This window comes from Dicentrarchus labrax, unplaced genomic scaffold (genome assembly GCF_905237075.1).
Source record: "Dicentrarchus labrax unplaced genomic scaffold, dlabrax2021, whole genome shotgun sequence".
NCBI classification, from domain to species: Eukaryota; Metazoa; Chordata; class Actinopteri; family Moronidae; genus Dicentrarchus; species Dicentrarchus labrax.
The window spans coordinates 21,703,231-21,729,484 of NW_026136718.1; the positions used below are offsets into that span (position 1 = coordinate 21,703,231).

A 26,254-nucleotide genomic window follows, 5' to 3' on the forward strand; every position below is an offset into this window, starting at 1 on the left:
AACTGAGTCGGTAGAGCTGGTGACCCATATATGGAAATGCTGCAGCGGCCCAGGTTCGAATCTGACCTGTGGCCCGAATGAAGGCATAAAAAGGCCAAAAAAATAAAAACTGGAATAAAACACAGCTCTTTCTTTCATAAGTTGGCAAAAATATGTCAATCAATATTTTTTACCTTCTTGAGTTGTAAGAATTGTCCAAACTGTTTGATGAATCATTGTGTGGTAAAACTGAAACCTGCTACCATCAGAATAACTGGGCTACAACATAAATAGTGCACTGCGCTCACTGCTGAAAGGAGACGTGAATTTAAATTAAAATAAAGAAGACTGCACTTTCTACTTTGTAAGCTCAACAAATATGCTACACGATATAATTATGGGTATTATAATAACATTTGTTTATAATTTTCTGAATTTGCCAGTAATTCTTATGTTGACGCTGCTGCCCAAATTGGTTTGAACTGCATCAAAGGATTTTCCAAACAAGCTGAGACGAACAGCCACACTTCAATTTTCTGTCTGAATAGAAAGGCTTGAGCTTTGTACAGTAGCTGTAGCAGAACATAAAAAATAACATTTTGATAAGTATGTACACAGACAAACAATATAATTTAGCATTCTGACTATCTTCTAATTCTCGTTACAAATGGTAAAAGGAGCGGAGTACATTTTAGCCGATTGAAGTGGTTCCTTGTCCTTGTTTTTCTGCAGTGTGACCTGGTGACACACTGAGCTGTCAGGATCGATTGAGGCTCCTTGGAGCTGGCAGCAGAGACCGGGCCTGGCATTCTGGCATCGGCGTGCCATGTCTGGTCTACCATCCCTCCTGAGAAAGCCCACAGCCACAATGACGCACCAAGCAGGGCTGCAGCGCACACACTTACTTCTAGTTTACATTTGCACAAACACATGCAAAAACACACATTTTACACCGTTAGCTGGACTACCATGCTGAACCTTCTCACCTACAGTACAGTGTTGGATAAACTCTCCTCCCAAGTGTCACTCTTTCTTCCTCCCTCTGCTGGGTTTTTTTTCTCCTCTCTCCCTATATTAAGTGCCAAGTGAAGACGGCTCCACTGCAGTATCTGACCCATCCTGGCAGAGGTGAGGTTGGATAATAAAACCGCTGTTCCTGCCAAAAAGACGAGAGGAGATAAGGGAGGGAGGCAAAGCAAAAGGAGAGCAAAAGACAAGACAAATAAGGAGAGAGATGCCGAGCGGGAAAAAAATAAGAGCAAACAGGAGAGTGAAGAAACACTGGGGCCACAGAGGACGCGGAAAGAATAGAAAAAGGGAATTAGAGAGGTTGGGAGATGGGAAAAAAAAGACTCTAATAGACAAGAAAAGGGAAAGAAGAAGTGTAGTTTCAGGTTGACAAGGTTTGAGTAAGGTTGCAGGTGCAGCAGCATTATGTACCTCTCCTCTCATTCCCTCCCGCCCCTCCATCCCTCCATCCCATCTTCAGTGCCAGGGCGTTGGTGCAGAGGCTAAATCAATCACCTCTCTGCCCTCCTTCCTTCTTTCCACACTTTGTGCTGACATAGTAGGTGTAGTGTTTCACATCACTGTAGGACATGGAACACAGAAAAGACCCAAAGACAACAACATTTTCAGAAAGAGTGAAACCACAGTTGTTGGTTAAACATCACTATCATTTTTAATAATAGTAAAAGATAAAACGTTACTTAATATAAGTTACTGCAGTTTTTAAATAGCCAGAACCGCAAGTCATACAGAAGCAAGTTCTGTGTAGATTCATACAGTAATAGTCTGAGTGTGTTCAATGCGTGTGTGTGTGTGTGTGTGTGTGTGTGTGTGTGTGTGTGTGGGAGTGTGTAAAGCCAAAGATGAGAGACTAGAAAGAGGAGAGCTACTGTAAGTCAGACAACCAGTGACTGTTACCAGGCTGTGTGTGTGTGTGTGTTTGTGTGTGTGTGTGTGTGTGTGTGTGTGTGTGTGTGTGTGTGGACCCATTATAATATAGGTCAGAGACCCTCAGGTGCATTGCGGCTCATCATGGTATTTGTTTTTTGTGTTGTCTGACTGAGTGCACATGGTGTGTTTCTAATGTATAGAAAGTGTGTCATGTTCATGAAACATCTGTCTCTAACCCTCTCATGACTTCTGACCTCTGCGTCTCTCTTCTAGTCACATTGGGGTGTTGAAAAAGGCGCTTGTTGTCACTTTTTACACCTGATACTATTTTTATTAAAATCACCACTGTCCACAGCCTGGAACCTTTAAAACCAAAGCGTAAAGCATGAACAAAAACTAAGACTATAGTTCTGGCTCATTTGCAGAAATGTTTAGCTAATATATTATTATATAAATACTGTCTTTACTTTTTTTTACTTTAAGTTTTAATCGTACTATATTGACTTTACTAGGATAGACATCCAGTCTGACAATCATTATTTTGTCCTATTAGTACACCTTCCTACTGCCGACACAGTTCACTCAGCGTTGACTGAGAGATATGTCTCTCTTGAGTAAAGGGCTTTAAAAGCTCCTCATTAACTCTGGATGAACAACGATAAGAGAAAATTCCAGTATTTTCCTGCCTTGGTCTTATCGTGCATTCCATTTAAACTAAGAAGTCAGAATTTCCAAGTTCACAGAAATTTCAGTCGGAAGTCAGAAGAACCTCACCAACCTCGAACTCAAAATCCAAGATGGCTGCTCTGCGCATCAGCTAAGTGAAAGCTGTAGTAATATACTGTTTATTAGCATTTCTGTCTTTTAAATCATTAAATCAGTTGTACACACAGTACTGTCCAACGTCTTTGCTGCTATGTTGCTTTGTATGCTCAAAATACAGTGTAATGAGTTGTTATCAACTGGTATCACTAACAATGATTAATGGCTAACCTGGCTAGAGCTGGCTAGTTTTCCGACTTGTCAACGACACTTGAACGTGGTCGACTCAGGTGTGAAATCATTCCCAGCTCAATTGAATGCAGCATTATTGAATGCAAGCTACCGTTAGCTTGGTACATCAATGTGGAGTTAGCTACAAAGATGGAGGGGGCTAATTCCTATGTTGAAATTAGTTAGGACTAAGAGACCAGCATTTGAAATTCAAGTTTACTTGGAAAAATTCTTCATTTGGAGGTTTGTGCTGCTTGCCCCGATATATGTTGTTTTCCCGAATCTCTACAACAGAGAATGCAGTTAGTATGACCCATTACCCCCCAAAAAATAAATTCAAAAATACCAGCATTTCCCTTTAAGTCTCACAATGATCCTTTCCAGAATGACCATCTATTGATTGTATGTCCTACAACCAGTGAGTCCCTGCTCTTTTCTTCTCAGGCTCCTCTTAACAGTATTCAAGGGCAAGCAGGCAGAGGGAATCCTGCTGACAGCCACACTCTCCTCTGCTCCCACACAATGTCATCTACAGGAAGGCTTTTATGCTGGATAGTGTGCATGTGTGTGTTTATGTGTGTATGTGTGTGTGTGTGTGTGTGTGTGTGTGTGTAAGCTCTCAAAGTGGGGTCACGCTGAAAGTGATGCATATACAGTTGTTGAGTTTGACTTTTCACCTTTCCTGCGTCCATTTGAATATTTCCACATATGTGATTTTCACCTCATCAGTCGACAACGCTGTCCACAGCAGTATGAGTATAAAGTGTGTTTGAGTTATAGGTAGAGTAGGACCTACAGACATGAACTGGTTCAAAAAGAGCGGATCGACAATGGAGGTTTTGCTCATCTTTACCCCTGGAAGGCTGTTTTGTGCGTGTGTGTGTGCAATGATGGGATGTATTATTGACTTATTGCATTAGATGGTCTCTGTGCTTCATGCTCACGCTCTAACATCGCCCTCAGAGAAATAACGGGATCAGACTGAGCACAAACTCAAGCACACACCCACACACACTCACTCTCATACACAAAATGTTTCGTCTCTAGCGCTGCTGTTGTGCTTCTAGGGTTTTGTGTTCTTAGTACTATACATTAGCCGTTTCTTTCTGTCTGTCTGTGTCCGCCTCTCTGTCTGCTATCCTTCCTCACCAGAAGCTCCAAAGCTGTAAGATCCAGCAGGCAGAGTTTCGAGGGCCGCGTGAAGGATTAGAGCCTGCTCTTTGCCAGTGGAGTGGCTGAGCAGTTGGCAGCACAAGTGAAATGAAGGGAAGGAGGGGGAGGGAGTGGAAAAAAAGAGAAAGTGGAAGGGTGGAGTGCTCTGAGCCAAGCAGGTGGGAGCCGGGTGTGAGGACAGATAAAGGGGGGAAAGAAAAGTTACAGAGAGAGGGGGAGTGAAAACATTCATGTATGCATTCATTGAAGTCATCTGTGAGCCTCTGCTTCCTGCTCTAAGCCCCTGACCCTATCCCAGTGCCCACTGTTTGTGTATGTGTGTGTGTTATTGTGGTGCATGTTAGCAGCGGGGCAAATCTTTGCCTAATGTTCAGCCACATGTGACGGACAGATTGTGTGCAATATACAGGAAATTGATTTATAGAAGTGGACATAGCCAGGCTCAAAGATTATTGAGGTCTACATTCGGTTTTTCTTTGCACTCTGTGTGTGTGTGAGAGCTTTAGATTACTCCTACCACCCTCACAGATTGGAGGTTATCTGTGAAATTGAGCCTTAACAGGCTACTGCAGCAAGGTGCACACACACACACACACACACACACACACACACACACACACACACAGAGACACACACACACACACAGTAGGCACAGTCAATATAATATCAATGGAAGCCATTAATCCCGATAGCAATTATGTTGTTTTGTCTGCTACAGCATACATACTGTATCTGCCCTGTATAACACACACAGTAAATCATGCGTGTGTTCTCCTTTAAGAAAAAATCTGAAAATGTATATTGAATGTATATTTTATTTTATTTTTTGACACCCCCTCGTTTTGCATTAATTCAATGGTATACCTTGTTTCGATAAAGTCAAATCTCGTAACATCAGCGTTCTATCATACGCTGTGCAGACGGTCACTCTCAGGCTGACAGTGGCTACACAACACAGAGTCACAGACTTTGAATAGCCCACATCAGCTTTCCTGCTAAAGTCTCTTTCTATCTAACTCACAAACATAAACACGCGTCTTGTTCTGCAACTTGGCTTGTTGAACGAGCAACCAAACAAACATTAACCAAAGAAAAGTTCCCTGCCAACGTTAGATGTCTTTAGGCTGGTTAGATGTCCCTTCTATGGCTAAGCCTGCTAACTGCTGTCAATCAATACACGAAAAGGAGCCTTTCTGATATTTTATACCTTTTTTCTTCCTTATAATAATAAAAAATATTACCAAAACATTTAAAAAACATGATGACAGTAATTGAAACTACGAAAAGGGGATGACTAAATTCGATTTCAGCTGGACTTTAAGGTGTTTGTCCTCGTTGATTTGGTGACTCGTGGTTAGCTTCTCTGTCAGAAATACAACAGAAGAGCGGCTGCTGTATCTGTTTACAGTGCAGCCAAATAAACAAATGTTTTAAAAATGAAGTCAGTCAATAAAAATAGCAACATTCACAATAAAAGCCACCCTGTGTTTCAATAGTTGAATGCTTTTAATGTGAACTAGCAGCAGTAGGAAATATTCAGTTAGCATTAGCAGTAACAGCTCTGATACGGTGTCAGGAGAGCAAACAGTAAACGGTGAGGCGGTTGTCATTGGGATACAATTGCGCTGGATTACATGCCTAAATAGTTTTCCTGTGAATGTCTTGTGCTTAGCTAGGCAATCTGAACGGCGGACTCTACCACTAAGAGTGAAAACTATCATGTAGAGAGATAATACAATAATTATTGCTGAAAAAACGACAACCAGAAGTGGTATTAAAAACTGGGTTTGATTTCGTCAAAATCTTAATAATTATAACTTTAAACTGATGAACCGATAGGCCTACAGACACTGTTTACACCCTGAACGAATGCATTTGATCCAAAACTCATTATTAGCACTTATGCACGTGTAAAAAAAAGAAGAAATGTTTTGAGACAATTAAAAGATTTTTGTGGTATAAAAATTCTTACAATATTTAACTGTGTAGTTTTTATTCATGTAAGAATTCCTGTTCAATTGCAGCACAAGAATTCAAATCACTTTCTTAGTATTAACAAGTAAAGTCTTAGAAAACTACTTTTCATCCAGTCTTTATCCTAATGTTCTTTATTGCTTATGATTCATGATGTACAAAACTAAAGAAAACTCTAAAAGAAACGACAAAGAAAGACATAATACACTGTACATCAGCAGGTATATTGGAATCCGTATCAATATCAGAAATCCCATATTGGACAAACACACACACACACACACACACACACACACACACACACACACACACACACACACACACATTCACTCACACACAGACTCATACAGGGAGGACTGTACGGTCTCTGCAGGTCTGTTGCGGTTGAGGACATCTGCAATCTGCAGCGCTAACAGCGAGCCAACACAGCACCTCTGATCGCTAATCAGTGGGCTAATGATGTTTCCTTCTCTGCGTAATGATGTATGAATGTACCAGACACACATACACATAACCACGCGCATGTGTCAAAAAGATGATGAGAGGAGGGGAGAAGTTACAAAGCGGCCCCTCCCTCTGATTCATCATCGCTTGCCACATCCAGAACATCGCCATCGGCAATGATTTTCTGAGCAACAACATGTCGATTTTTCTGAACTCCTTAGCCTTTATGCTTCTCTCCAGCGGGCACGTATAATACCTGAAGAAACTCCTCTAAACAAAAAATCCACACAAATGTCTCTTTTCACTGGCAAACATAATGAATACACTCTGAGTTCAGGCACTGTAAATATCTCTATAGAACTTTTTCCCCTTCACAGATGATTACACACATGCACACACACAAAACACAAGCCCTCTTCTTCTTAGATCAGTGATATTTTTACTCTGTCCTGTGTTCTGTCTTGTGACGGGTTAACACCAGTATAGTGCCCCGCAAACGAACACACGCACACACACACACACATACACTCCCCTCATCCTTTTTGCACACTGTCCTCTGACCTACTGCTGGTAAAGGACCGACATTTTCTGTCTGTTAAACAGCTCTATATTTGTCGTCAGCGTAAAACCGACAATCATCCGAGCAAAATAGCTGCTCGTTCCAAACAGGAAGCACTGTGTTTAAGGATATGTTCGGGGACGTAGCTGTGAGGTCGCGCTCTTGTAAGTCAAATGTCTTTTTATGAATGTGATGTAACATAAGAAGGATTGACACCAGCAATCTGCAGGTCATCTAAAGCCTGTGCGCCTCTAAGCTTCCCCTTGAACAAATGATCTGATAATGACAGCCTGAAGATTTAACAGATAAATTATATGTCCAGGTGTGTGTGTTTGAGTGTGAGTGCCTGCATTGTGTGAAAGCTGATGACAGTGTCAGATTGAGGTTGGAGGGAAGGATAAGAGGATGTATCGATGCATAGTAAGAGAGACCAAAACAGGAGTGTTAATGTCCTCGGGCCCGCGGCTCTGACTTTAGCTGTGCCCTTGAGATTTATTGTGCATGTGGGCGAGTCTCTGTGTGTGTGTGTGTGTGAGAGAGAGAGAGAGAGAGAGAGAGAGAAATTCTGTGTTAGAGTGAGGGAGGAAGTGTGTGTCTGTGAAGATGTGCTTCATCAGGCTCTGGTGTGACAGATTTTGATTACAAATTACCTCTCTATTGTAAAGAAAAACTCTCTTCTGCATCCACATGAAGATATACTGTCACCATTGTAAACCAAGCTGGAAATAGCTATAAACATGCACGCATGTGAGCACAAACACACACACTGACACACACACACACACACACACACACACACACACACACACACACACACACACACACACACACACTCTCTGCCAAGCCCTCCGGAGAGTTATCATTTAACCATACCCATTCATCCGGGGCATTTGGAGCCACTCAGCTCAGAAAATGAATAAAAGCCTGACTATCAATCAGTCTTTCAATACAGATGCTTAGTACATCAATCAGGATGAATTCCTGCTCCTGATAGTGACCCCACTCTCTCTCCACCCCACCTCTATCTACACCTTGTCGTTTATCATCTCTAACCACCCATCCGTCCCGTGACGGACAGGGCAGAGGCGGAGCAGGATGGAGGAAGAAGGGTTTGGATCAGTCTGGGCTCATGAATCACTCGTCCATGCTGTTCAAAGAGATGCTCTGTGATCGCTCTGCCCCACTTTAACACACGAACACAGTCACGCATACATGAACACACACACACACACACACACACACACACACACACACTACTACTACTACTCCAGAGGCCCACTTCCACCCTGACAGCTCTTCTATAGCCTGTATGTGCAAAACTGTAACATTAGGGCAACCAAGCGAGACTTCCAGTCACATAGTGTAGGGTCATCGTTAGCTATGTGACTGACTCGCCCCGATCACCCTGACGCTGTCTTCATGTGTTGCCACAGTGAACCTGCCCCCCCCTCTACTCCCCACAACGACAGTGGGTTGGAGATCAAGTAGATTGGATGAAAAACTACCGCAGAGTGGGTCGCAGCACAGGAAAGCATATACACACAGACACATGAAGAGAAACACACGAACAATACACACAAGATATGATACAGTCACATAGTGTCGCTATAGGTAGACATCTTCTGCCCATCTTCACAGGGGGATTATCTTGAAAAGTAAGTTAACACCAGGCTGAAAAGCAGCGTTTCACTGCCCTTTCTGGTTAAACAAGTCAGGTCTGTTTCACTTCTGACCACACCCGGCATTAATAAGTGTGTTTCAATCCATCTGCTTTTATGCACATTTTCAATTTGCTCATAAGAAAACCTGAGTGGAAATTTGAAAAAAATAAAATAAGAAAATGCAAAAAAGTTTTAACACTTGGCTGAGGTGGAAAAGTTTGATTGAAAAACAATATGAGACATGAAGTGGAAACAGACAAATAAATCACAACGTATGTCCACTGAAGCTTTGGCTCCACTGGAGAGATGAAAACAGCGACAGATGAAAAACATCAGATCTGTGCGGAGCGATGAGGAGACTGTAACATTCCTCAAATTAATACACACAAAGCAAACAAGAATATTTACATTGTGTTTTCGACATGGTTTTCCATCATTTGAGGTTTGACTGGTGATCGTTTAATTACATCATCTTGTTGCGCGCTCTTCTTCTGCAATGGTTTCATGGCGTCTGACTGATATTAGTGCCAACAGCTGTTTATCTTAGTGTGCCCAGTTCCTAATATTAGCATAACAGTAGTGGATAGAAATGTGCAATAATTAGTGTTTTCTTTTGCACAATTTCTGAAAACTTGGTTAAAATGTGCACAACACTTGGATGGAAACGTGACTACTGGTGGGTGTGGTCAGAAATGTGTTCTGTAGTACCAGTAACCACACCCAAAAGTGATGTCATATGTACTGACACACCCCAAAGTACACTGCTGCATCACTCAAGCAAGGTAAAAACCAATGGACATCAGCAAAAACAAGATTTTCAGTGGGGTGTTAAGTTGCTCTTTAAAGGTACCCTGTAGAGTTGTCAACAAAGACAATTATGTTTAAATTCAAAATTGATTGTTAGCATAAATGCATTTGTTTGTATCCGTGAGGCCTAAAAACACGTTCAATGCATTTCCTTCCTTGTAAAACATTTGCAAAGCGGATTTTTTTATTTGACATTTTTTGAAACCTGTGATGCTTACATCCATGTTTGCTAACTACATTTTTTGGTGAGTTATCTGTGACAGTGGCAGACTGTCAATCAGAACAATAGCGCAAAAACATCACCAGCAATATGGATCGGGTCACCAGTGTGCTCATGTGTGTAGATAAAGCACGAGATAAAAACTGAATGGGGACCTGCTCCAGTGCCACTAATGGTTGAAAACTCCACAACGTACCTTTAAACTTCAAAAGTCACATGTTAATCCCACCGACAGCAGGAGAACCAAGCCTCCAGTCTGTTAAGGTTATCTATTTTTGTTCCATAACAGTGAGCTGTAGTTCATTCTTTGTTTTTACATTCATCATATCCCAAACTGTTTCTGGACAGATTCTGTCTATAGGAGACAACAGTGATTGTTCACTATTTCAAGTTAGTTGCCTTAAGGCATTCAGGAAAATCACATCTTAATACTGAAATGTACTAGTTTCCCTTTTTATTGTAGCAGAGATAAGGCATCACTCTCTTTGTGACCCCCAGTACCTTCCTAGGTGTATTAATTTACTGTGTGTGTGTGTGTGTGTGTGTGTGTGTGTGTGTGTGTGTGTGTGTGTGTGTGTGGTGTGTGTGTGTGTGTGTGTGTGTGTGGCTCACATATCATATCTTGGTATAATCATCATTTACAGAATGTTACTCAAGAGCGCTTAAAGTAGTATGCAGGTACATCCGCCCACTCAGAGGAACCAGCAACTTCATAGAGTATCTGTGCTGAGTTGAGCAGTGTGCGTGTGTGTGTGTGTGTGTGTGTGTGTGTGTGTGTGTGTGTGTGTGTGTGTGTGAGGTTGTGGTTGTGTGTATGGGGGTTATTGCTCTCAATAATCTCAGAGGTCATTCTGTACTCCTGAAGTGAAGGCATAGTCATCCTTATTGCTGTCTCTGTCTGTCTCTCTTTCTCTCTCTCTCTCTCTCACACACACACACACACACACACACACACACACACACATACACACACACACTTTCTGTCCAATATGGTGAAGAGCATATTGCGATATCTAAATCTGTAACAAAGAGAGACAGTCAGATCTTGGTTCATTGCAGAGCCTTTGGTCTCAGAGTCCTCTCATCACCTCTGGTTCTTCCTCTCTGTCTTTTTTCCCCTCTGCTCCTGCTCTTATGTCTCATCCCTCCTCATCCTTGTTTCACATCAGTCTGTCACACCTGCATGTCGGGCTTACTCAGATCCCCATTCCCCTGGTTCCCTCCACCTCCACCACATCCTCCTCCGCCCATCCCTCCCCTATCGTCCTCATCGTCGCTGTCCAGCTCCTCGCTCTTCCTTTTGCTGTAGCGCTCGTACAGCACCATGAGCACCCCCATCACCCAGGCCGACACCGTGCCAGCTGAGAAGATGACGAAGCCGATGGCGATGAAGAAGAGGTAGTCCCAGTAGCCCAGGCCTTGGTGGCAGTCTGCCCGCAACTGCATGCCGACCTCCGCCAACCGCTGGCCCGCCAGCTCTGGGGGATTGTGGCAAACTGTCTGGCCCTCGTCTGGAGGTGAAGGAGAGGAAGAGTAAGGGAGGAGGGAAGGAAGGGAAAGAAGTAAGGAGAGGTGAGATTAATGAGGAAAGATATCATATAAAAGAAGGACAGAATTTCAGGAGAGAGAAGGGGGATAAATGTAATTAATGTAGAGAAAAAGGTGTATAACAAACAAAAGCCAGGACACACACACACATAAACAGCCGTTAACAATGCAGTGATAACCTTCATGATAAATGATCCCGAGAGACACCATAGTACTAGACACTACTCCTCTGAGTAATGCAGGTCTTTGGTGTCTAGGACGTGGCAACATTATTATGCTGCACACACACACACACGCACACACAGAAAGGTGACTAAACTTGACTGCAAGCCTCTGACACATCAACCCTCCCACCCCCTCATGCACATCATTATACACTAACGAATCACTCCGCAGCAGCGGAGAGATAAGGACATGTTTTTCCTGACAGAACATCTGCCATTCATAATGAGGAATATGATAATCGGGATGACTTCAGACCACACAAGGAGGCAGAAACGCTGGCGCAGCGAGCGTTTTCACAACTGTAAAATGTTTATTTATGGCGTTTTGTGCTTCGCCACAAAGAGGTCAAAGGTCAGGTCTTGGCGTCTTGGCTCAAGAACACTTCAGCAGTGCTTTTCATGCTCTGCTGCATGTTTTCATTCTGCTACAGTGACTTTGCAGCATTAGCATATACAGTACCCTCACGTATATTAATTAGTATGAATGCAGTGTTACAAAGAGAACAGAGGCTCGTTCTGTATGTATCTAATGGTGTGATCAGTAAGAAGAGCAGGATACAGTGTGCGTTTTCACTATCAGTTCATCTCTTGTTACAAGCGCCGCTAATTCCCATGCTCCTTCGCTCCCACCCTCCCTGCATGCTTAATTGCACTTGTACTCTTCAAAAAGAGAATTTTTTTTTCAAGCTGGGAACGAGAGATGATAGAGCCGAAAGAGACGAGATTGGAATAAGAGAGAGAGAGAGAGAGAGAGAGAGAGAGAAGACAGGGAGAAAGACAAACAAATGCACAGACAGGAGGAACAATTTAGAAATATCTGCATCCACTCAAACTCAAAGGAAGGGACAGATGCAGTGAGTCTGACCTCAGAAGATGAGAGAGGAGGCGAAGGAGAGAACTGTATCTGGCTGCAGTCCTGTCCGCTGATGGATTATTGCTGTTAACAATGTTAATTAAACTGCACTCATCTACCAATAAAGCCAAAGGTCTGAACATGGAGATGAGCGATGGGGGAAGGATGGCAAGAATTGCCGGATATAATCTATATATTATAATACTTCTCCTTGAATACTTGCCAGGGCTTCACGAGCGCAGCAGCAGTTTGAGGGTAAAAGCTGCAGCTAGAAGTTGTGAAATGATGACTTAAGAAACCAAGGACCAGGGGTGGCAGCTGTCAAATGCAGTCAAATTTAACACATTAATTTAGATTAATTTTTAAAATAACATGTTAAAAAACTGAAATTAATTTAATCATCTGTTACGGACACCTTTTAGACTAAGTTTGGTGAAAAAAGACAATAAAACAAATAAACAAATAACAAATAAAACAATCGATTTATCTAAAGTCTCCTTTAGATATTTCTATTCAAGGCTTTCTTAATTTTCTTCCTTTGTTGCTTTTCCAAGCAAATATTGATATGAGTGATGGTTTGTGATTAAATCAGCATATAATTCTGCCATCCCTTAAGGTCTCCAAGACACCCTCTTGCCCCCTAATGAATATTTCTCTAGATCTGCCCCTGCCAAGGTCTCAGTATCTGTACATACGCTACACATCAAACAACTTGACTTAAATCCTTCCTTACAAATTCTTAAGTGCTCCTGAATAACCAATGTAACCATAACCGCAATACATATCAGTCTGGTGATTATAATGTATGTCTGGAAGAGTTAAAAATACTCATTCAACCAAACCTGCTGTTTTGTAAAGGTTTGTTACAAGCCTGCTGAGGAAAACATATCTGCAGGGATGTGATAAGGTCCTCGATCAATACATAACGATCGCCTCACCAAAGGGGGGGACTTTGTCTCAGGCTTGAGGAGACATGTCGTGCTGATGCTGTTGTCATGTCTGCTGACTCTCCTGGTAATGGGTTGAGACTGTGTTGTGACATGATGGTGTGTGTACGAATGTCCTGAGAAGTAACAACAGGTAAGGGTTACACACAATGTGTGACAGGATTGCAGCGAGTGCATCGGAGAGTTGTTTTTAGTGTATGTGTCTGTTTGTCAGGCAGACAGCAGGTGAGGCCAGAAGTTATTAGGTTATTGAGTCAGCAGGAAACCTTGTGCAAGTTGTTATGGTGATCAGTGATTAGTGATGTGCTAAGATTATTGTACAGTTATTCAACAGCTGCGAACCAAGGATGAACAAGGAGACGCGTGCAACATAGTCAGCAGACACACAATCTTACCCCAGTTATAACTGGCCCTCAGTAGGAAGAAGGACATGCACAGTCTTCCTCAGACTGTCATTTTATATTCTCCATCTCCTTGTCTGCACTCACTTTCTCTCTCTGTCTTTCAGCACAAAAGAAGGGACAAAATATTATTCCATCTGAGGCCGACTGCGCGTAGGAGTGCACAACTAGATTGCAATATTATACATATACACTGTCCAGCTTTAAAAATGGTACTCATGGATGATAATAACTGTTAGAAGTGCACATACTTTCCTCCATTTCATGTGGAAATGCTCTTTTGTTTCTTCTTTTTGAAATGAGTAATCAGAAGCGTTGGAGAGTGGTTGCATGAATCACTCCCCAGCTGTGTTTATTAGCAGACGAGTATATCCAAATACTAATTTGGACTTCCATTAGCAGGTTTTATGGGCGCTTCAAAGATTGTTCTCCGGACACTACTGGAAGAAAAGATTTTGCTGAACAGTTCAAATAAATGATGATATTTCATCTTCTGAGTCTATGATTACAAGAGTTTGGGATTATTTTTAAACTAATTTAAGGAAGGATTTTTTATTGTGAAAATGTGCTGCCCCAGTTTTGTTCTGTTTTATTTAATTGCACTTAATTGTACTGCTTTAGTTTTTGTATTTTTGTGGTGTTGTTTTTATGTCTTATTTTATTTGTATAAGCTACTGTTACATGCTCAGATTTGTTCCTTTTTCTGTTCTTCAGTTAATTCTTGTATGTCTTGTGTTGCTTTATTTGTCTTTACGTGTTAATAAATTAAAAATAACTTGAATTACAGTGAACTTCCAGTTAAGTCTTGCAGCTCTCTATATTAATCTTTCTATGGTTATTTCCCTCTCTGTGAGGCCCATCAGCTCACATGGCCGTCCTTTAGCCACTCTCTATCACCATCTGTGGGCTTGCTAGCTGATCTGCTCAGTCTCATTACAGTGCCAAGCTTGCCTCAAGCCAGGTGTGAGGATCTTTTCTTGTGTAAGTGTGTGTGCAGTGAGGTTGGTGTCTGTTACCTCTTGCAATACAACATTCATGGCTGCCTTCTGTAACAGTGAGGTACGATCAGTGACTGTACAAACACTCACAGCAGCAAACAGGTCCCTCAGGGTATTTGGGCCTCATCTGTCCTTCCTCTGTAACTGTTTCCTGCACCTTGCAACAGTTCGGACTTTGTACATGGTTCTTGGCTGCGTGTTGTTGCTGTCTGTTCTCCACTCAAAGAAAAGTGTGATGAAAGCCAAGACAAATCTCTAAAACAACATTCAACCAGAATTTGGCTGGTGGAGTTGAAGTTATAAAGGTATTTTAAGGTAAAGGTAAAAAGGTAAAAGAAAAACAACAAAAAAACAAAACCTTGTCTCTCACCAAATTGTAATTAATCTTCTTGACTCATCTTACGTTGTCCTTGAGGCAATTTCTCTGAAACCCATTTTGAGCTTTCACCCACAGCTTGGGATGATCTTATTTATTAGTAATAAGGCCAATCAAGCCATATTATTATGATCAGTATATATCAGTGTATCAAGCCTGAATCTTGTGTCAATCATCAGCTCTCACTTTGCTTTTATCGCAGTGCCATTTTGCAGCATATCATCCACATGTCCAATGTGGATGAAATCTGCATTTAAAAGTGCATTTGAGCTTTTACATGACAATAGAGGAAGCCATTACTGTAAAGTGAATGTGTGATGCTGATTATATTTTCATAAGCAAGATTATGTTACTTTAGCTTAACAACGGTCACCGTGGCTTGAGACAGTTTTTGACAATTATGAGATAATAGGCTAAAAATAAGCTTAAATTCTAAGCTATTGTAACAGTAACACAAGTGGAAAAGAGGCATAAAGTGAACTAACCTAATGTGCATTATACAGCAATATTCACCTACAGTTTGTTAACATTAGCCACCATAAGATACTGGTCATACCAGACCAAGTAAGGCTGCAGTAGTGCAGTAACAGGTGTGTTTTACAGCTTATGAATTCAACATATTATAGAAGAGAAAGATTATGTTCTGTTCTTTTAAAATTACCAACTCTCTTTTTAATGCAGAGCCACAAACCTACTGTATCATAAGTGGACTGATTGACTTATGTGCAAACATTAATGTCAGATCCAAACTTTAGGCAGGTAATATATAAGGAATATAAACTATAATGTTTCTTTGTACACCAAACCCAACAGAGGAGAAGGCCTCTGAATTTCACTTTGCAAATATATTTTTCCTTAACCATCAGACATTTGTGGCTGCACTTTAGAGAGAATTCATGGCAGCCTCCTATATAGAAAATAATATGAGCATTACTGGAGAACACAGGAGAAGGTGGCAGCCGGGATGATTCACTCTCCGTTCAGTCTCACTTCACCGTCTGTTTCTTCGTCACTCAGCGTTTTCTCACTCTTCCCATCACTTAGGCAGGGAAACCACTCAGACACCATTCTGGCAGAATACCCTTGACATTTTCAGTGTTTATCCCTGTTTTTGCACCGGCCCGATTTCTTTCATTGAAGGCTGTCTTCAATAGCTTTTATTGAAGGATGATAATACTCCTGTATTAAAAGTCTGATTTTTAAGGAATTCAAATTTCCTGCAGTAAATAACTTTGTCTAAATTAAAGGTACTGGTGTAACTGACCAAATCCAGTTTTGAGCTAACAGGACGGGTAAAATCCTCCTTACTAAAGTCTGTTTTTGTGTGACTGATTTAAAGAATGTCATTTTTAAAATCTATCTTTAACATGTTTTTAAGAGTCCAAACTTTTTAATTGAGTTTGTCTAGTCCAGTATCTGCCAACTTAAACAAAAATTTGCTCTAATGTCAACAAGCCTTGGCACTTATTCTATTCATTATCATAAACTTCCTTTAAGTCTTTAAGTCATGTGCAGCCATCATTTTATTCTGTAGATACCAATTTAGATGAAGACAAGTGCCACAGAAACTAAACCACAGGACATTTTCAAGTGTCAAGAGAGTGTGTGTATGCATGTATTGGAGTCAGAAAGACAGAGAGATAGAGATGTCTGTGGCCTTTTTTGTTGCCGCAGCGTAGCTTGAATGTGCAGTCTGATTGAAGCAGTTTCAGTACAGTGGCTGCAGCCTCCGAGAATTCACACTTTGTTGCATGCATGCTGCACTGCAGTTTCCATATTCCTCCACCTTAAACAAGCACTGGCTGTAAAATCCTGCAGCATAAGATGGGATACCCCCTCCCACCAACTCTGCCCTCTTATGATGAAGTATTCTGGTCTGAACATTAATCTTTGACAATAAATTTTTTCTCTTGGCTTGCGCTTAGATACTGTCATTCTGTAGTTGGATGTCACTGTCGTCTGGTCCCTGCTTTCTCCTCCAACGAGCTGTACAGGAAGCAGAGCATGGTGGTCACCTATTTGTCCTCACTGAGCCATCTTGTTTCTGCTGTGCATGGCATGATGTCACTGTGTTATGGTAATATAACCAGGGTTGTGGTCAGTGGTGATACTATGCAGGCCGTGTTGTGAAGCATGCCGCTGACCGGACACAAAGCCCTGCGCCTCTGTGACACACTGCGGGCCAGGGGTTATAAAGACAAGAATAGTACTGAAGGAAATAAACAGCAGAAATCAGAGGAATAAACACACTTTGCTTGCTTACAGATACAGTTGGATACGAAGGCGCACACACTGAAGATACTCGAACATTACACACAAGCAGAGCTTTTCAGGAAATGTGAATGGGGACCTAAATGTTTTACTATTTCATTTAAAAGAAAATGCACAAGTAAGCAATCCAGTGAGCACAGCTGTTTATGTGTGTGCATACATTTGTAAGATTTGTGTGTGTGTGTGTGTGTGTGTGTGTGTGTGTGTGTGTGTGTGTGGGGTTGCCACCGCAGCGGTGCGATACAGTCTCTGTGTCAAATCACCAGCTGGATGGTTTCCAAGCTCAGCACTGACACACTGACAGGATGCAGGGCTCATCACCTCCCGGGAGGAGGGGCTAATGTAGAGGCGAGATGCTAGTGGAAAAACATCGCTGACTCTTTTATGAACTTCACTCTGTTTTCCTCTGACTCCGTTCCTCCTCTCTGCCGCTCAACTCATAAAAGAGCAATGAGCGGTGGAATAACAATAAATGTTTAGGCTCTTCGGGCTACACTGTGAATGTAAATCACACCCATAGATGCCAGCGGTCTACATAGTAATAAGACAGGTTAACAGGTTAAATGTATGTATCACACATGCATGCTGGATGTATACAGCGTTCACTTTACACGTGTACTGATGTGGGCTGTGGGGTATTAACCTGCAAGGCAGAGAGCCTGTCCTGTGAACTGGGAGCAGAGTTATTTATAAGCAGATTAATTATGCCAATGCATATGGTAATCAGTATGGTTATGGTCTCATATATAGGGGGGGTGGAAGCTGTAGACACAAGCATCCCCTCAGCCCTTCAGTCACAGGGAATTAGCCAAAGCTACAAGACATGTTTTACATATCGTTGTATATGTACAAGCCTACAAGGAGATCCCCCATTAGAGCAAACAACCTTGGGTGAAGCCTCTGCACCCGCCCTGCTGAGGTGTCCCTGTTTCTCTGTCCCCACCAGCACCTGTGCAGCCGCTCTGTAGCTGACTTTGACTTCTGACCTCCCTGTGGAAGCTGGCTACTGAAAATAGGATCAGAGGTATTATTTATGAATACATACGATCATAATGGGCATTGATGCCCTCCAAGTAAGCACTGATTTGTAGGTCAGAGGACATCTGGAAGTCGAGTTTACAACTGTGTGAAAAAACACAGCCATCTTATTCATTTGAATAGAATAGCTCCACCAAAGCAATAAGGGATTACCATCTGACACAGAAGTTGAACAAAACTTTTTCCGCTACATGTCATCCAACAAGGTGTGTTTGATCTTGTATTTTTACTGTTTACCTAGCCTTACGAGGTAGCTGGACTCAGCTAGTCGACTAAACTGTTAGTCATTTGTTGGATAGTGCAAAAAATGACTTTTTTTAAGGCATTTAGGCATTTTAGTCTATATACTACACTGATGATTTGTTTATTAATTTCAATTAAACTGAAAATATTGAGTTTTAGTTGCAGTTTCCTCTATTTGAACTTCTACTGATGATAAAAAAAAAACACTGATTTTGGGTGGCCGGTTAGCTCAGTGGGTAGAGCTGGCGACCCATGTACTGAGTCCTTGCTGCAGCAGCCCAGGGTTTGAATCCGACCTGCGGCCCTTTGCTGCGTGTCATCCCCCCTCTTTCTGCCCCCCTTTCCTGTCTGTCTACAGCTGTCACTATCATAAAGGCAATAAAAGCCCCCCAAAAAACACAAAAGAAAATAATAATTTTGCTTTGCCTTTTCTTTTCTTTTCTAAAAAAAATCTATTTATTTTTTTCCAATTTTAATTTGTAACATTTAGTTTCAAATACAGACATTAAGATGAGATGTTGTTCCAATAGATACACAGTATAAAGTGGACATTAAAAACATTCACTTTTCAAACAGATTTTAAAGACGGCTGCTAACTGGAAGCCTGTCATACAAGATATAAGACTTTTTTAGGCCCTTCCTCTCACAGTGAAGCTCGAGCATCTCACCGTTCAGCCAGCTAAACGCATCATACTGGGGTTGGCAAAGACTAAGAATAGCTGACCTTTTCTCCATCACATCCACTAGGGCTGAATAACACACGCCTTCTCACTCCTCTCCTCTCAAATACGGCATTAGTCAGATTACCGCCATCCTCTTTTCCATCATTTCTCCATATGATCCCTTCTTCCTCTAGCAGAAGACTAGTGGAGAGAGACTGAAGGTCAGATAGCAACAGCTCTCTCTCTCTCTCTCTCCTCTTCCCTCAATCACTCTTCTTATCAGTCTTTATCACCTCCCACTTTTCATTCCCACTCTGGCACGTTATTCTCCCTTCGTGTCTCCCCTCAGCCTTTATCACTCCATTTCCATCTTCTTCTACGTCCTTCCACTTCTCTCAGTTTTGCTCTGTCATCTTTGCACTCTCCGCTCTCTTTTCCAATTATATTCTCTTGGCTCGAATATTGGCTGGACACACACACACACACACACTCAGTGTCACAGACACACAGACTCACACACCTGAGCTACCTCCCCTCCGTGCCTCAGGTGATCACATCACAAACACGCCCACGCAAGCATCACATCAATCTTGGTATTAAGCTTGCACCGTAAAATGCACAGAGACATAAAAATATATATACAGGCTACGCTAAACAAGTAGGCCAGTTGAATTCGATATGCTTCCAAGCACCAGATGGTTCTGAGGAATCGCTCCAGCTGATAAATAATGTATCGTCTACCTGTATTAAATTGAATCGATGCCCCCTTGTCATAATAAATGTTTTAATGGATTTGAGTGACAGATCTGGGGCACAGACGATTGGTAACTCCTTTATTGTCTGCCTGTTTTTTTCTTCTTTTCCCTCTCTGTATCTCTCTGTTGCAAAGTCCATCTTAATCTGTAATCCCAATTTTTCATCCCTCTGTCTTATCTCATCTTTTTGTCCTCTATTCTTTAGTCACGCTTTTTCACTCAGCCTCTTCTCTCCTCTCATCTCTCAAGTAATCTAAGATTCACTTCCATTAAAAATAAATCAAATTCAATTGGCGCAATAGAAAAAAAAAACATAGCTCTTTCATTCTTCCTCTCTTTGAACCCATAGACTTCTGTTTCTCTTTCTCTTTTTATGAATATTTAACTCTTGCCCTGTGCGTGGCCCTCTGCCTTGGCTCTTTGCCTCTGGTCTGTGAGCTGTCCAGGGCACCAACGAGCAGCCAGAAATACTTTCCCAAACGCTGGAGCCATAACGCCACCAACTCTGCCAGCCCAGGACAAGCCACTTATGTTCAGTGTATTTAGCCGAGACACTTGTCAAAATCGACCTGCTGAACTCGCTGCAGGTCATTCAACAAACTGAAATTCCATTATAACAAGACAGGAAAGGTAGGTATATTCCCCCAGCACAGAAAACTGATGATCAAGAATATTTAGGTGTTCAGGACAGGAAAGTCAGAGAGTCTCATAGGACAACTTTTAGATCTAAAAGCCTCCAAACCAATTTAAAAGTGCTAAAAGGCTAAATTATTTAATGTCAAGCGATCTGGTCATGGAAATCCAAACGAAGACAAACAGTACTGATAATATGAACGAACGGCAGTCAGTACACAGTATAAAGGCAGTTTACAAAAACTGTTAAAAGGACCTGACCTTTAACCCAATAATGACGAATGACTATATTTAGTATGTTAAGGAAAAACCTCACAGATCTTTTTCTGTAAGAGGTGGAAACACAAAATCTGCTGTAAACCATCAGGACAGGGATACACATGACAAAATCTTAAATTAATCCTGCCTTAATTGGGAGACAATTAATTTTACATCAGACAAAAGTAACTTTAATATTCATTTGACCTGTTAAATATCAGATTCATGCAGGATCAAAGCATATTGTTATTGAAATTGAATCAAACGGTACCAAACATTTTATATAACTCATTGTAGTGTTTGAGATTCTCTCTGTATCAAACTATATTTAGTCGTTAGTCACTAGGGGTTACTCGTTTAATCCCATACTATATAACATGATTCCTAGTTTTGTACAATGGCAATACTGGACCAAGAAAAAGCAACAGATTATAATTTTTCTATTTGAACCTATACTGTAACAATCCAGGTGTGTGTGTGTGTGTATCAAAAATGATGAATAACCTATTGTTCTAGAGGTGTTTTTGTTCTAGAGGTGTTTCCCTAGAAATAAAAGAGCAACCCCTTATGACTAACAACAAAAAAAAGGAGGCTATGTTAAGTAAAACTGCAGCTGTAGACTCATACTTTGACCAATTTTAAAAGTTTAGCTCAGCTAGTACTTAAAGTTCTGTAAAAGACATTATAAAAGTCCACTGTGGACATTAATTGCTTAATCACATGAGTCCTTTTTCACAGATAGTCCTTACTTTATTTTATTTTATTTTTTACATTAGGATGTAATTTGTATCTTAACAATGAGCAGAAACTCACTATAAAGCAGAGATAATTCAGATAATTCTTTGTAGGTTCATCAGTACCAAAGACCCCTTTCGCATTGTTTTCACGTCGTCATTTATTACATTGTTATTATAAAAAATATCAATTATAGTTCAAGTTAAGCTAATTTCTTTGTTCTCTTTCCTTTAATTTTCTCTCTTTTATGATATAACAACTGTTACACAATGATTTTGGTTACTGTCCATTGGAACGTATCATTTGTCTCTTCATTATTCTGTTGCACATAGCAGGGTCAGCGCAGGAAGAAACATACAACCAGCTCAGACACATTGTACTCAATGTCATTCAGATTATGTCCTCATCTTTTCTTGCACTTGCTAAAGAAACATGCCCCTTCTGTCTTCATTTCACTTCCCCTTCTCTCTTGTTGTCTTTCTTTCTTATGGACAGGACAGACACAACTTAAATGCACCTGCCAACCTGAAGCCACGCTTTGACTTTGGTGGCTGTCAACCTTTCTCAGCAACAAACGCAGCAACACACGCCTGACACAAACACAAACACAAAGATAAAATCAGTGACTTGCTTACACACAGGCAAACACAAGCAACCACAAAATACATAAAACTGAACACAAACAAAGTAAATAAACAATCAGACCAAACAAGATTTTTCCCACAATAATCAATGTACTAATTAAAAACCTACACAATCAGCAGCAATATTAAAGGTTGCTGAATGAGTTAGTGTGTGAAGAGGTTGCACACACACACACACACACACACACACACACACACACACACACACACACACACACACATGCGCACACATTTACATGCACCTGATTCATATTCACACTGAGAGGCAGCGACAGCTGGAATCTCTGTACATTAGACTCACAGCCCTGCAGTCAGATCGGAGGGGATTCGTAATAACCACAGAAACACACTACATGCTCGCTCTCTCACGCACGTGCTCACTTGACCTCATTCACTCTGTTAAACTGGTTACTGTAGCTGTTTATGAGTGCTATATCGATAGACCATTCGTCAGTCAGAGAGTCAGTGTGTGTTCCCGAGGCCGTACAGAAGTTAGGTCAAATTTATAACTTTTTGAAGTGTGGCGTGATGTGGAATACAGCTTTAATGGTTATTAGCTTGGGATTTTCACCAGCGCAGGTGTGTGTGCTGAAAACACAATAGCCAGGCTGTGGGTGTGTTGTGTTGTGTCACTTACGACTGAAAAGCCTTTCTCTCTTTTTGCCAAAATGTTGGGCTGTTGGCGAGATAAAAATGAGTGTGTGTGCCTGTGTGTGCCAGTTTTTGAGTGTACTTCAGTGTGGTGTGTAACTGAAGGTGGATAACAACTTTGGGGAGCTGCTGTCTTCAAGTGGCCTTCCTCTTGGGCTCCTTGTCCTTTAGTCTTATTCCTGTTTCCCACAGACACCGGCTTTAGGGTCTCCCCTAATCCCCAGATCACACACTGACTCACACACACTTAAGTGGAGTGAGTCACTTGCACACAAACACCACACATATACACGCTGTCCTTAATGGGAGCATAGGAGTCCAGCTTTTTTGAGCACCATCATTAACCATCTGGACTGAAGGGGCCAAAGCATGCGACGGTGGGAGCGCCAGCACAGCCAGGTGCATGCTGTGTGTGCGTGTGTGTGCGTGTGTGCATGCGGAGGGGCTAGCCAGAAAAAAACAGGTACAAAAGGACACAATCATCCTCTCATCACTGTCTCTGCCTTCAGGACACAGGAAGACAGTTTAATAAGATCAATGGGATCTACACTGACATCTATTATAAGCAAGGCCACATTGTTACAAGCCCTAACCTGGTTCACCTGCTTAGAGCTAAGCTCAATTAAAAGGTGTCAGCAGAGATCACCGGAGCTTGCCCTCACTGAGAAGGTCGTAAGGGCCACTGTTGATTTCTTGGGTCGCTCTAATTCAATTCCCTGCTGTCTCTAAGTAACTGTAACACAAACCTGCTGATTTGTTGGGGTAAACTTGAGACATTATTGAGACGTGAAGGGCAGTTTGAGGGGATTGTGTTGCAGAGAGGAGCAGGGGGACCAAATCTTCAGATTGCTCTGACTCTGAGGTCAAACCATTAGCTCTGGAGTTTGAGTGTGCCTTAGAGAGAGCGCGTTTGCATCTGCGCACATGACTGCACATGGAAGTGTGTGTGCATACATATAAAAAAAACTAAATAAAGGGAGAGCAGTAGTGCAATAAGTTGCCCACCAGGGACTAAATTGACCAAGCGCCCACAATCAAATTATCTAAATGAGCTGATGTGACAATAACATAAGACCTTGGAGCGTTTGTTAAGTTTGTCAGTTTGTTTGCAAGAGGATCCCACTTCTGGAGCCAAACAAACAAGGGACCACCTGCAAGAGGTCTGACTGCTGCCACCTGATCATGAACACGGCAGAGAGCTTACAGGCTCATTTCTGGCAAACGATGCAGGCAGGACATTTCAATTTTTATTATTATTGGGAGTTGCCACTGCCATAAAAAGCCTTTAATGTGTACTTGCTGGGATCGAAAACTATGTGTTGAACATCTTTCTGACTCCATCCATCCTCACCTTGGAACTTGAAGCCCTCTATCTGCACCCAGAGGCAGAGGTCCTCCGTGTCACAGTCGCAGCTCCAGGGGTTGCCGCTGAGCCCCAGAGATCTCAGAGCGGGCAGGGCGATCAGACTGCTGATGTTGAGGGCCGTCAGGTTGTTCCGGCTCACATCCAGCACCTGCAGAGCCATGTTCTCCGAGAAGGCGTCCGGGTGGATCTCCCCCAGACTCGGATTATCCGTCAGCCGGAGCATCACCAGAGACGCCAGTGGCCCGAAAGTCCGGTCCTCGATCTGCAGCAGGGTGTTGAACGACAAGTCTAGGTAGGCGAGTTTCCGCAAATTCCCGAAGGTGGACTCTGAGATCTCAGTCAGAGAGTTGTTGCTGCAGTCCAGATAGACCAGATCGGACAGGTAGTTGAGCTGCAACGCCGGAAGGTCCACGATGCGGTTGTTGGAGATGATGAGCTGCCGGGTTGCCAGGGGCAGGTCATTGGGGAACTGGGTGAGCTCCTGCCCGGCGCACTGGACCACCAACTGGTCGTCGCACACGCATCTGTCTGGGCAGCCGGCTGTGAGAGCCGGGGAAGGGGTCACCCCCATCACGAAGATAAAGAGGAAAAGGAGCCGGAGGGACTGGGCGCTGGGCTCGGGCAAGAGACGCATGACGAGGCCGCCCAGAGCGTCATGAACTCGGGCTGAGCTGGACCAGGACTCCCCGGCGCTCTCCGGGCATCCTGCATGGGTCTGAGGAGCTGTGAGAGAGGCGAGATGGCTGCTCTGAGTGCCTGGCTGTCGCTGCCTGAAAGCCTGGCTGCTGTTTATATCCAGCCTCTCTTTCTTTCTCAGAAAGACTATCGGTCAGTCACTCACACGCACTCTGGCGCGCCACGCACGTCGCCACAAGACATCATTTCCGAAGGTGACCGAGAGACGCTTATCGCTCTGTGGGTGAGAATCGTGCAGTTTACCGGACTTTGTCCCGCGTGAGAAGACCACAGAAGCACTGAATGTTGTCCATCACCCCCTCGGTGACTCATCTTCGTGAATTAGTTGTCGCCAGCAGAGTGCATTGTTTATTTACTTTCCAAACAAACACCATGCCTTGCGCAAAATCTCTCAATCCTGGACGTAGACTCCCCGAAATCTCTCCGTGTGTGTTTGTCTTGTGTGTGTGTGTGTGTGTGTGTGTGTGTGTGTGTGTGTGTGGGTCTGTGGCACACCACTCTCCAGCAGCCAGCTCTGTTTTTGTCAGGAGCGCGATGGAAAGTGCGTCCTTCCACTGCGCTCTCGCTTCTCTGTGTGACTGTGGCTCTCCGCTGCGCTGTAGTGTTACTCTCTGCGCACCCTCCCTCTCCGCGTCTCCATCCACACACACACACACACACACACACACACACACACACACACACACACAAGTAGTGTTTGTGTTGTGTGTGAGTTGGCATTGATGTGATTTGCAAGGGTGACGTCACCAGGTGTCGCTCTCTTGAGAAAAGCAGACGTCCAGAGTACAGGCCGTCCGGCCAAAGACATTCAAATAAATAAAGATAGGACAAGGATACCCCCCCCCTCTCTCTCTCTCTCTCTGTGTGTGTGTGTGTGTGTGTGTGTGTGTATAAAAACAAGTCAATCATAATCTTGCCTGAAAGCAGCACCCTGTTAGCCATGCACAGATTTAACAGGCCCTATCTCCTGTGGTCCAGTGGTTAATTTCTGCTCATTCTGTCCCCCCAGCGGCTTGTCGACAACACAATGAATTCAAATTGGATTGTGTGTGCTCTCAGTTATTAATTTTTTACTATACTCAAATTTTAATTTGGGAAGGAAGAGGGGTCACAGGTTCAGCTGTCCACTTTTATGTGCGTCACTTTTTTGTCTGAACATCAAATAGACTTGGAAGGAGGCTGACAGGACGTTGAATGGCTGCAGTGTCTCTCTGCTGCCTTACAATTAACAAAAGCAGTTAATGGT

At 42.6% G+C, this 26,254-nt stretch overlaps 1 protein-coding gene across 1 annotated transcript; it reads right to left on the reverse strand.

Moving 5' to 3' along the window:
• Positions 1–1,634: 1,634 nt before the first annotated feature.
• LOC127350886 (leucine-rich repeat-containing protein 52-like) lies at positions 1,635–25,782 on the reverse strand. The gene is made up of 2 exons (XM_051377938.1): positions 24,298–25,782; positions 1,635–11,220 (listed from the first exon to the last, which is right to left on the reverse strand). The coding sequence occupies exons 1-2, from the start codon at positions 24,944–24,946 to the stop codon at positions 10,883–10,885; spliced, it is 987 nt and encodes a 328-aa protein (XP_051233898.1). The 5' UTR covers positions 24,947–25,782; the 3' UTR covers positions 1,635–10,882.
• Between the last annotated feature and the right edge of the window lie 472 nt (positions 25,783–26,254).

Coding starts and splice junctions, on each gene's coding strand:
- LOC127350886 (XM_051377938.1), bottom strand. CDS start 24,946: ATGCGTCTCTTGCCCGAGCCCAGCGCCCAGTCCCTCCGGCTCCTTTTC. Junction 11,221..24,297: donor AGAGGGCTTCAAGTTCCAAG/GTGAGGATGGAT, acceptor CTTCACCTCCAG/ACGAGGGCCAGACAGTTTGC.